General features: G+C 29.7%; 3 protein-coding genes across 7 annotated transcripts; 2 read left to right on the top strand and 1 right to left on the bottom strand.

Annotated features, from left to right (window-relative positions):
• Window positions 1-387: 387 nt before the first annotated feature.
• LOC132920720 (uncharacterized) lies at window positions 388-5298 on the top strand. Its single transcript, XM_060983349.1, has 5 exons — window positions 388-1045; window positions 1418-1776; window positions 2110-2304; window positions 2407-2541; window positions 2625-5298. The coding sequence occupies exons 2-5, from the start codon at window positions 1447-1449 to the stop codon at window positions 2841-2843; spliced, it is 879 nt and encodes a 292-aa protein (XP_060839332.1). The 5' UTR covers window positions 388-1045; window positions 1418-1446; the 3' UTR covers window positions 2844-5298.
• LOC132920719 (unconventional prefoldin RPB5 interactor-like protein) lies at window positions 5090-9134 on the bottom strand. The gene is made up of 6 exons (XM_060983348.1): window positions 8860-9134; window positions 7493-7739; window positions 7289-7435; window positions 7036-7222; window positions 6659-6962; window positions 5090-5454 (listed from the first exon to the last, which is right to left on the bottom strand). Exons 1-6 carry the CDS (start codon window positions 8923-8925, stop codon window positions 5326-5328), a joined length of 1080 nt encoding a protein of 359 aa, XP_060839331.1. The 5' UTR covers window positions 8926-9134; the 3' UTR covers window positions 5090-5325.
• A 66-nt stretch (window positions 9135-9200) lies between these two features.
• On the top strand, window positions 9201-12862 carry LOC132920721 (uncharacterized). 5 transcript variants are annotated; one of them, XM_060983350.1, is made up of 4 exons: window positions 9201-9369; window positions 10238-10508; window positions 10584-10810; window positions 10884-12862. In XM_060983350.1, the coding sequence occupies exons 1-4, from the start codon at window positions 9216-9218 to the stop codon at window positions 10991-10993; spliced, it is 762 nt and encodes a 253-aa protein (XP_060839333.1). In that variant the 5' UTR covers window positions 9201-9215; the 3' UTR covers window positions 10994-12862. The 5 variants fall into 5 exon arrangements, with proteins under 5 accessions (XP_060839333.1, XP_060839336.1, XP_060839334.1 ...); XM_060983353.1 differs by having other exon boundaries at window positions 9233-9369; window positions 10179-10508; XM_060983351.1 differs by lacking the exon at window positions 9201-9369 and adding an exon at window positions 9376-9560.

The following is a 12862-nucleotide window of genomic DNA, read 5'->3' as shown; positions in this document are numbered from 1 at the left end:
ATTATTTTAAATAAATACGGTATATAAGTTCTATACTCGATTAACGACTTACTTAGGTAGTAAAAATAAAATGGTTTATCGTATAAAATTATTTATTAGTTTTATTATCAGTTGAAAAAAAAACAATGTAGTGACAATTACTATTTACAAAACAATAATGTCAATGTAAATGATATAATTTTCATGGTAAATACTGATGTTTTCATTATATTTTACACTGGCTTTGAATAACAAGGTGCTTGTTTTTAGTTTGTCGATCTAAAAATCGATTATAAATTTACTATATTTTACACTTTACACAAGTAAAAATACGAGACATTAAATGTATAATCAAAAAAAAAAAAAAAAACTAATAAAATAATTCACGGGAGTATTTTAATTTTGAAAAAGTAAATATTATTTTTTAATTAAAAATGTACAAACACTACAAACTTTAGATTTCGATTAATACGAGTTCATCGTTTGAAACAATTGTGCGTTGTATACTAATGCATTAGATTTTAAATAACTTAGAAGAATTAATACGATCAAACTAGTCGTTTGAAAAAAATATCGACCTCAAATAAAAAAAAATACGTATGTCGTCGTGTTTGTGTTTTTTTTTTTTTTTACATAGACGACATCTCACTATGTCGCGTGGGCTTTATCTATTCGCATTCTCCCCAGAGAAATTTATAATTCAAAAGGTTCGGTCGTTGAACTAACAACCCCTTCTGTTATTACTTTAAGCGAAATGCTTTTCAGTGATGTACAATTTTCCATTAGTCAGTTTATGTGTGCATCGTCATGTGCAACCCTTTCCACATAAACGACCCTGACGCCGCGCTGGTGTTCGGCTCATTTGACTGACAGTGGCAAAATGCTGCAGCCGTCGTATGTACTTACCTATTAACCTACCCATAAAATATATTATACGTATTACACCACACGCTTTATCGTCTCGGGGAACAATGTATAAACGTGTACAGTCTCTGACACAGAACAGATCGTTGTTATCGTTGTTGTTTAAGACACCGCTACGCCTTTGAGCGTTCTCCTTTTTACCGTAAGCGTCATACCTATTATGTTGTATAAATAATATATCTTGCATGGTAGGTTCGTAGATACACAATAATTAACAGGTTAAGTTCGCGAGATAACGAGTCGCACACATCCGTTATTATATTTTTTTTTATATATTTATATAGTCGTTTATTATTGTATGTATTTGAGTTTATTTATTATTATTGTTATTGTTTTCGAATTTTTTTTACGTAGCTTTTTTTCTCGCATGACGCGTGTTTTTATGTTGGAAGAGTGTTTCGTTTTGATTTTTATCGTCTTGCCGAAACTTTGTAATCTCAGTATATTACATTACATTATATAAAATAATGACGGGAATATTATACTGGACGATGGATGGTGTGATGTATGATAGGTGGTATACCAGGTGTCTGCTGAACAGTGATGCAGCGGGGCCCAGCCCAATTGAGTTCCGTGTCAGACCTGTACGTTAGCGACGAAATATCGGTGCTGCTTGAAGAGATCCACGACTTGGAACCGAAGGGCAACATCGCTCCCATCGACGACGAACAGGAGTTCGAGATCAACGGCAGTCAGACGGGAGGCTCTTGGCTGGAAGTCACCAACAGTATGGCGGGCACACCGGGATCGTGGGATTCGCACGCAAACTATAAACATCAGGAGGCGTCTAGGGCCAGATATAACGGAGTGGTGTTGCACTACGACAAAAGACCAATGAAGACGCCGTCGGGCGTCATCCGAGTTCTACTGCTGGTGAGTGTCGCTTTATTCTGCATGGGTTAGGTCGAGAAGTCCGGACCCATTTTTTACGACTAGACGAAAAAATACTTATTAACATGTTTTTCGAGTTGGACAAAAATTCTAAAAATATAAATTATAAATCAAATTAACGAATTTAAATCAATCAAAACATATATTTAATTTTCTTCTACATTGTTCCTCGTCTATGCGAGATATACCTACGGGCTACGAGTATTATTGTTCTTTAAACAAATATGTCCGATAGTATAAAAAAAAAATGAGTTCGAATCTTTCGTACTCCGCGAATCGTAACACATACTCTAATCGTGACATGTCTTTTTCCAGGTCACCTGTGTTTTGTGCATGTTTTGCCTGTGCTTTGCCGGCACTTCCAGGTTGGCGTTGTTCATGTTGCCCATGCTTAATCGGATACGGTTCATACTGTTTGTCACATTATTCAACTTTCTAGTCACCGGAGCTATACTATTTTTGGACGTCACGCACACCGTGTACCTATTTCCGTTCAATTGGGGAAAATTGGTAAGCAAAAAGCTGAGAGAGCACGTGGCAGCGCGTATACTAGCTGGTAATAATATTGTGTTCGTGACTTCAACTGAATGTTTGTTTATTTTATTCCACCAGAATGTACTGTTCTATGTCATGATGACCATATTGTGTCTCACGAGCTCCTCGCTAGTCCTTCATCAAGTATATTCATTTCACGAGTTTTACACATGGGTACCGCGTGCTACGCGTCATCAATTGCTCGCTGCTGCAGTAAGTAATTTAAAATCGTACTATTGAAACCTAACATTATTAACATAATCCGATAATCGTGTAATATTTTCAACCCTAACCAGGTTTTAGGTTATTTGTGTGCACTGGAAACGTTGTTGCTGGCCTTGCTGAGTCGCTGTGATGGTTTGGGCGGCCTACATTACCGCCAAGTCAAAGATGATATGACAAGTCCGCCCAATACATTGGCTCTGCGTCAAAGAGTTCCACCACCACCCACAGTTGTATATTCACCATCGCCGTCTCCTTCATTTTGCTTACGATCCATCAATCCCAAATCATAATCATTATTGGTTTACAATATTACACCTATAAAACAGATATTTCACCCAGAAACTTATATAAGTTGCGACTAGAAACTACTGTACTTTCTACAAGTCTTAATATAATAATATATACACAGTATGTATTGAGGTTTTATGTGTGGAATTCAATTGCGACCAATTTAAAGTATTATTAAGTAAAAAAAAGCTCCCCAAAAATACTTCATATATTTTTGTACTGAAACACGTCTTCTACTAGTTTTTTTTAATATTAATGTATTTTCAGATTTTTACATTTTTTAATTCGCACATATTTGTTATTAATTATTATAAACAAATTCTTGGGTTTATCAAACAGTATCTACTATTTGACCAAATTAATATTTTTTAGATATTTGGTTTTCATTAAACGTGTGTATTTTTACTTTCTATTTACTTTCCATGTATTCTCATCTTAAATATATTTATTTATATTGTTAAAGTATAAGATTTCTTATTATTGGCCGTCCATTTAAAATAGATAATTGTGCGCTTTACACAGCTACTGAATAAAAAGCTGTAGTGCTTTACACCATCTAAGGTTATTTGTATGTCTAAATCATTAAAAATTAAAAAGAATTCAATATTATTATTTATTATAATATACTTTCTAACAAAACTTTGCATTTAGACTTTGCTAGACATGTATTCAAAAAATGTAATATCTTATCTGAAAAATTATACGCAAACTTATTTTTATCTTAATTATTTTTAAAAGGGCTTAAGTGTGTTAACAAGCTTATATATGCATACTCATTACCAATTTTATCAAGTATTTTAATTGAACCCTAATGATCAAACTACCAAATTAAATAGAAGTCATCTTATTACAACAGGAAAAATTAATGTAATTAAACCAAATTCAATGTAATATTGTTACTTACTAGAAACCAAAGTTCCCGAAATTTTGTCATATCATTGTATAGCTAAAATATTATGTGGTCTGAAATAAACTGGTTAAAACAAATATAGGTTTACTGTTCATATTTTAAGATGCATTACACGTTTTTATTTTTATTATCATTTAATTGTATAATTATTGACATAGCTGATACTTCATTGTTTTTAAATGTTTAACTAATTACTAATAGTGTGGTTTAATGATGTATAGGGACAAATGTTAGTTGGTGCTTACCGTCTTATATATTATCAGTTCACTGTTGTCACTTTATACTTTTGCTCAACAATTTGTGGCAAGAGCATAGTATGTTTACTACAAATGTAACCCTGTATTACCATAATCGTTAATCTACAGTATTAGGTTGTAAAGTACAAAATTATTGTAACACATTAGTTATATCACTAATATAATAGCCCTGTTTACAATGCATGTGACATAAATTGAAAAAAAGAAGTGTAATTGTAATAATTATTATTATTTATTAAAAACTATTATATTTAGTACAACATTTTAACATTAAATGTATTTAACGGGTGTACAATCTGAGCATAATATTTATTGTAAGCAATGCCCTTGCTCTTGTTATATTTATATCTAATATACATAATACATATGGAATTTTGAAAATGAACCCATCCGTTTATTATTTTTTGTCAAAATGTTTTATATAATAGTGTTTATAAGCCATTCATCTTTTTTTTTTCAACTAATATTATTCAAAAAATTGTAATTAATAAAATTTCTGTAACTGAATGTGATTAATTTTCATATTTTAAGTGATAGATTAATTTTTTAGGTATACACTAGTGTTATACCGTCCTTAGAATTAATTGTGTAATAATGAAAATATATTTATCAAAGTATTTTTATATGATGGTTACTTTAATATATTATTGAAGGTACAATCTAAATGTCGTACATTTAAGTGATGGTTGGTTGTGAAGGAAATTGTATGTTGAATGGGTATTAATAATAATTAATTAATTGATACAGTTTATAAAAATATAATTTTCATCTGAATGTAAATTATATTTAAGTTAAATAGCTACATTCTTGACTTAAGACAAGTCAAATTCCACATTATACTTAATTATATAATAATGCTCTTTATGTTAAAACTATGATTAGTTTTAAGGTTAAGTTTTACTATGTTAACCATTCATTTTCAGACCTTGTTAATTTGGCACATTATTTTATTTTCACATAATTTATCAAAATTGTATTTTGTGGGAAATCTTTTTTTTCAAACCAATAAAATTCTTGCTATGATTTTTCTTTATATAAAATTATCAACACTAAATATTTAAATAAGGACTCTTATTATAACTAAGGATATAAAAATAAATGTTTATTCCATGTATTAAAAAACATCACAATTTTTAATGATTATTATATAATATGAAAAATTGGTTTTTAATTTATACACTTAATAATATAATTTAAATATTTATCATTTATATACAAATATATTATGAAGTATACAATAGCTTTATTAGCTGCTTAAATTAACCAAATAAAAAACAATATATATGTATACACATCTGATATTTAATTGTATTGCTCCTACCTATTTCTTCGGTTGGATTTAAATCTACTAACGGGTCTTGTATTTTCTTCTTGATCATCAGTTTCATTATCCAGACATGTGTCAGATACTCTTTCCACAATATCATCTATTTCCGTAACAATTACCTAAAATGACAAAACGTACACAATTTATGAGTATTAATACTATGTGTAATTTTATGATATATACTAGTGGGACGCTGAAGTAGCAACATTTTGCGTTCAAGAAAAAGTGAAATCATAACAAAACATTTTAAGAAATTTAACATTTGATAATTTAGATTGCTCAGCCGAGCCCATTATAATATGTATCATGTTATATTATGTATTATTTTGTAAATAAATAATAATAATGTAATACACAAAGGGTGAACCTATTATCAAAATTAAGGTAAGAATATTATTTAGAGCATAGGCTTTTATTGGTATTATCATTTTAAAGTGTGTTATAAGCATGGTTCGGAAGTTATAAGACTAAAAAGTTCATTTTCAACGTTTTAATATGTACCTAATACCACCAAAATACGTGCAAAAAATAGCACAAAAAATTAGTAAGCATGCAAAATAAAATGTTCAACATTTTTTGAATATAGCAGTAGATAATTAGTTCAGCTCTGGAATGTAAAGACAATGACTTCGATAATTGCAGTACAATGTTTTTAACAAAAATTTTAAAAATAACCGAATTATTGAAAATTAATGGAATAAATTGTCTAATATTATCGGCGATAATATCTAATAATGTACCTACTATTTTAGAATCACAATACATGTTTTTGTTTGCTTATTTTCATACTTTGTAGGAGTTATGTTGTTTATTTCCTGTATTATATACAAAAATATGTCAATAAATAGCACTTAAAACTCTAAATTAGCGAAACAGCACTAGAAATAGTGAATTTTCATAAATCAACAAAATAAAAATTCTTATACAATATCAGGAAAGTGTGGAACAAACTTGTATATTACTTTCAATGTTCTTAGGATTACTAAAAAAATATGCATTTGCTTGAAATTTCGAGCCCTGATAATAAGCAATTTAAAATTGTAATATTTTGCATAAGTAGTTATTACTCATTTTAAAATTTCATATATATATGCAACAAAAAGCCTAAGATATTTTAACTAACTACCCAGAATAACAAAAACCACATATGTTGATGTAAAATTTTCTTAAGCAATTGTGTATGTAAGAATTTGATTTATCACACAATTAAATATGTATATTTTCTTATTTTTACTGTAGAACTTTTTATTATCTGGGAGTCTTTGAATAAGTTTTAATATTTAAAATATTGAATAAAATAATGTAAAATATCATTATACACACGTTTGGACTTTTAGATTCAGTTATGGTTTCTTCTCTTCGACGAATGAAATGTTCACCAGGCCTTGGTACAAATTCTTTAATTTGAACATCATTATTAAATGATACTTGTTTTTTATTCTTTTTTTTTAAGGTTCTAGTAGTTTCAGGTATATCATTGGTGAAAACAATTTCTATTTTACTATCTTCATCTTCATCGTCGTCATCATCTTCATCTCCATCGTCATCATCATCATCTTCATCATCATCATCATCATCATCATCATCATCATCATCCTCGTCACAATTTTCACTACTACTGTCTTCCCTATAACAAGTTATAATTAAATACTCAAAATTACTTATTTAATTATTAATATAAAAAATAAATTAAGACAAACCCATTCATAAGTGTATAATGGACTTTAGATGCAGTAAACAATGTTGGTCTATTCAATCCACTAAGTTTGTCATCAAACCCTACCGATTTGAATTCATCTAATATTTTTTGTCGTTGCTCTAATTCTTGTTGCTGTTTTTCTTCAGCTAAACGTTTTTTATATTCTTTTACCTTCTGCTTATGGATTTCTGGAGTATAAATATATATATATATATATAATTAATATTGATATAACAATTGTATTTTCCATTTACCATTCCAAGCTGCCTCTTCTGCTTCGTCATAAGGTTCATTTATTTCTACTAATTTTTCTGGAACATCAACAACTTCCTGTCTAGCACAAATATTATCTACGAATAGTTCTTTTTCTTTTCTTAAATTTTCAAGCATATCATCACACCCTAATAACATTATTAACTTAAATAAAATTTTTTTTTTATTTTATAAACAAAACATACTATTAATTTGCCTTTTGCAGGCAGCTCTAGCATCATAAGCACTCTGTTTAGTAAAAACTTCATTGTATCTAATAAATACTTCGTTAGTGTTACATAGTTGTGCACGTACAAACACTTTTGGTCCAAGTGGCATCAATATTGGAACAGACAATTGTTTGGGAAATTCTACCAAGCATGAATGTAATTCTTCATATTCCTTTTTGAAATTTTTCCATTTTTGCTCTAACGAAGAATTTAATTCTAACGCCTAAACAAATAATTAAAAATTTCAGTGGTATGATTTTTATTTTTCTAAAATGTTTCATAATCATTATAAACATTAAAATACTATTATATATTATTATATGTATTATTAATTCATTGAACTTTGCTTATAAGATATAAAATGATAATTACTGCTTGAAATGAACCTTTGTAAATAAGTTCATTTTCCCAATGACTTTTTTATGAGATGGCTACATAATAATGTTAATATTAAATGTGGAATGGTACAAAGAATCTATTTAGAATACAAAGTTATAGATATAGATAGATAACATATTAATTTAAAATAAATATAGTTATTATAGTTTAATAATAATACACCAATTAAAATTATATTTATATTTTTATTGTAGGCAAGTATATCAATTGGTATATTAATAAAATATGATAAAAAACATTTATTATTAGTAAAATGATAGATATAAAACCTACTTCACAAAATCAATCAAATGTTTCAGTATAAATGTAAAATTAAACAAATTAAAATTGATGATTAAAAATATTATGTTGAATAATTCTTAAGAACAAACATTTTTTTTATATTTATTTTTATATCAATAAATGAAGTCCAATATTAAATTAATATACATTCCAATTTTAACATATAATCATTAGTAGAATCCAAATAATACATGTGTAAATGGAAAATATACCCTTTCTTCTACTAATAACCTTGGTATAAAATTGAAATTTGATGTTATTCAAAACCAAATTCAAAAAAATGCAAACTCAAGTGAATACAACTCAATTTATCATACATGATAGTAGTATAATAATACGCCTATAAGAAAATTGTTGTGAATTGTGATATTTTACAGTTAATGAGTAAAAAGTGAGCTCATTATGAGGTTAGGCCAATATTATGTAATATAAATCTATAATAACAAGAAATTAACCAGCAATAACCGTTGTTATTATATCATAAGTTATAAAATATAATTATTGCATTATAAAAATATTATTAGTGGCATTACTAGGATTTTGCTTGAAAAGGGGAGGGCCTGAAAGAATTTTCTAATATTCCTAAAATTTCAGTGTTCCAGCTACGCCACTGAATTTTATTTATAATATTACGCGCATCCAGTTTTCGGACCACTGCTCACCTCCGCGTTGAATTTCTGCACCAGGGGGACGGCGTGCAGCTGCTGTTCGGACGACGGCGACGTCATAGCGCACTGGACTTCTGTCGACAAATTCGTGTGGACGGTCTTAAGGTGGTTCTTCGTTACCTCGACGTACAGACGACCGCGACTGTAACTTCGGCAATGTTGGAGCGAACGACTACAATCGCACTAATTGTAGTGAAGCTGCAACAGCACTGAAGCTAACTGTGTGCAGCTGCAGCTGCTCGTGAGACGAAACACAGCACACACGTGAGTCGTGACCGATAAGGCGACGAGTCGTGTGGACACTGATAAGTCGATAAGTGATAACGGAAAACGGCTGAGCGCCATGCGCGATGGCGCCAATCGTGTCAGACCGGGCGGTCGGAGGGAAGCGCATCGTATTTCTGATTTCGCAGTTCGCCCGCCCCCGTCGAATTCCCAAGTACTGCGACGGCTATTTCGTTTCGCTGTCCGGCCCAGTTTTCCGTCTACCGACTTATTGCACAGGTAACTTCGCCAATCGTCATTCATTTTCCATCCTTTCGATCTAATATCGCAACACGCACTCGGCCAACTACGACGACAACAACAACATACAACAGCCATAAATAGTGTTGAGTGTTGATCGATTCTGCGATTATAAATAATAAATAATAATATTATGTTTTGGCGGACCCCACTAATGACGATCATGGGAGGTGAGGATTACGACAGGTAGACGAGCGCGGAACCAATGAACCTGCGCGGTCACTGGTCAGTCGCGTCGCACGGTACGGTGGCGTGTACCTATTTGTCTGTGTATGTTGTTTACCGGCGCCGCTCTGTTTATAACGATTTTCACTCGCACCCAAAATCCCAAGTGTGTCTGTCTTGTCGTCTTGTACAGTAATTTCACAAATTCGTCGCTTCCTCGTGCGTGTTAATTGCGTCACCGATTTCGTTTATTACCGCGAAACTAAATGCGACTCAACCGTGGTACCTGCTTTGGTGGCTTGGTAGTAGCGACGTTTATTTATCGGTGCAGATAGTGCACGTCCGTGCGGAATGTTTCCGTAACTACTAATTTTGTACTTTTGTGGTTTCATACGACCGCGTGGTTTTCGAAAGTACGGGCTTCTTTCAGCTCTTTGTCTTCAGCCATTTTGTTTATTTTTTAATTCAATTTTGCCGAGGACACCTACAAACAACTAGCATCCAATATTATATCAATTATCAATTCATAATTATCAATAGACAACAATAATAATATCGATTCCCGCGCCGCGTACCTATCTTATCCAGCTTTTCAATTTTCAAAGCCTTATTTGTGTTTGCAGAACTCGTCTCGCACAGTTTTCCTCAAGTGTTACCGTGTGATCATATTGTACTATACTAGGTGTCGCGACGAAAATGGTTCGACAAAACTCGAGGCTATTGGTGGTCTGCGGCCCGTCTGGCTCCGGCAAGTCGACGCTGCTGCGCAAGCTGTTTGACGAGTACCCTGACAAGTTTGGCTTCTCTGTATCGCACACCACCCGATCTCCTAGGCGTTTCGAGGTAGATGGCCAACACTATCACTTCACCACCAAAGACCAAATGCAAGCGTCTATCGAACGTGGAGATTTCCTAGAGCATGCAATCTTCTCCAATAACATGTATGGCACCAGGTAAGATCGCTTATTTATGTATTTTTCAATGCGTCTTCATTATTTGTATTTTAATTTTTAATGTTGTCTTATTAGCCTTAAAGCGGTACAAAATGTCCAAAAGTCTGGAAAGATATGTGTTCTCGATATTGACATGCAAGGAGTCATTCAAATCAAAAAGATTACTTCTCTTAAACCAGTCAGTGTATTTGTCAAACCTCCCAGTATTGGTGAACTTGAAATACGATTGCGCAGACGAAATTCAGAGTCTGAGGATAATTTACGAGCTAGATTGAATGTCGCACAACAGGAAATTAACTACGGTCAGTACATTTAAACCTTTGATAAATTATTGTACATATTTAACTCAACATAACTGTTCTACATTTTTTCTAGGAGAAACGCCTGGAAACTTTGATTGTATTATAATAAATGAGTCTTTAGATAAAGCATATAATGCTTTCAAAGAATTTGTTTTAAAATCTTTTGAAAACATAGAAAATTAAGTATACAGTTAAAATAGTACCTAAAGTATTCAGTATTCAAAACTCAGTCAGTAGATTTTAGTTATTTTATTTGTAAAATGTTTTTGTTAACTTTATAGAATATTGTTAAAAAAACATTATAGAATAATGTTATACCTCCTTATGTTAAAATTAATTTTTAAATATTAATGGTTTTTCAATTGATATTGAGTAGCATAAAATAATTTAATTTAGTTAATAACTAGAGAACACAAATACGAAATCAATATACGTTTATACATATAATACATACATACATAGTGTATTAACTATCATGAAAATTTAAAAAAATATTAATTAATAACTTCTATATTTTTACTATTGATCTATACTATCTTTTATTTTGAAATTTTAATTGATTTTATCAATGTTTATAATTTTAGTGATACAAATAGACTAATGTGACTATTGGTTGCCTTTATTATTTTCTAAGAAAAAGACGTCATAATACTTCTAATGTTCTATGTATATATATTTTTATTTAATTTTGTATTTAAAAGAAATTTGACTGATATAATTCAGAGGAACTAAATTATTAGTAAAGACCATATAAGGTCTAGAATCCATATTCATTCATAAACAACTTATGGTCTCAATTTTGTACAATCGATAATTACTATCCCTAGTATCATATCCACATTTAATTAAAATGTTAAAACTTCTTTTTATTTATTCCAATATTAAGTTCTTTTAATTTTCTAACATAATTAATCTGTTTACTTCTTCACTTACATATCATGATTGATTTACACACTACACAACATACATTTACTACCCAACTATTTTATGTTGTGCCAAATAAAGTTTTTTTTTTATTAATTAAATCAAAATTGTATTACTTATATTGAAATACAATAAAAAAGTAGCAATGATTAAATGTTTTTAGTTCAACTCAAATTTAGGTTGATTATTTTATCATAAGATAATATATTCAAACAATACAATATTAAATTAAACATATAAATATAATTTCTTGTTAAAAATAGAAAGACTAAAATAATCTAAATGTAATACTTCTTGTTGGTTATTTCTGATTTAAGAATGAGACTGGTACGATATAATATTTTTTATACAATGTGTGTTAATACTATGATATTTTAACTGATGTGAAGAATACCTTTTTGAGATCCAATTAACTATTAAAATGGTAATAATTGCATTTGTCTTTATGGTTTCCAAAATTAAAATGCTTGTCTAAAATTTATATTCTTATAGATATACATACTGTTGGCTTCGTTTTTGTATGGTTACTTTATTGAATATATATATACATGTTAATGAATAAAATAGATGTGTAGTTGTTTACTACAATATAGTATTAAGATTTTAAATTGTAAAAAAAAAACTAGATGATAAATATTTTATTAAAAAAGATAATATTGCTTACCAAAATGTACATTGTTTCTTTTGCATGTACTTTTTTTTTAGTATACATTTTTCTTTGATTAATGTGAAGTTAAAGATATTGTATCATTTTTTAAATAATATTATACAGTATAAAACTAAATTTTCAAGAAAATAATGTCTTCTAGTTATTTTTAATTGAACTATTTTAACTCGCATCATTATTTTTAAGTTAGACAAAAGCCCTAAAGTAAATGTTATAGTTAGTTTATAACCCAACAATCATGTATACTACAACAATACCTGTGTCTAATATTAAATATAGTGCATCATGGGTAATGTTTAAAACCATGCTATTAACTATTTAAGTAGACTAGTATTAATTACGATTGTCAATAAACCTATATTTAATTTATTTTTTTACCTCAATTATACGCAGAATAAGTTAGTCTAAAATATATATTTTATTGTTTATTGCTATTAAAAATACAATTGTTTTGTTGTATA

Source organism: Rhopalosiphum padi, chromosome 2 (genome assembly GCF_020882245.1).
Source record: "Rhopalosiphum padi isolate XX-2018 chromosome 2, ASM2088224v1, whole genome shotgun sequence".
Lineage (NCBI taxonomy): Eukaryota > Metazoa > Arthropoda > Insecta > Hemiptera > Aphididae > Rhopalosiphum > Rhopalosiphum padi.
This window is presented reverse-complemented; position numbering and strand designations above follow the sequence as displayed.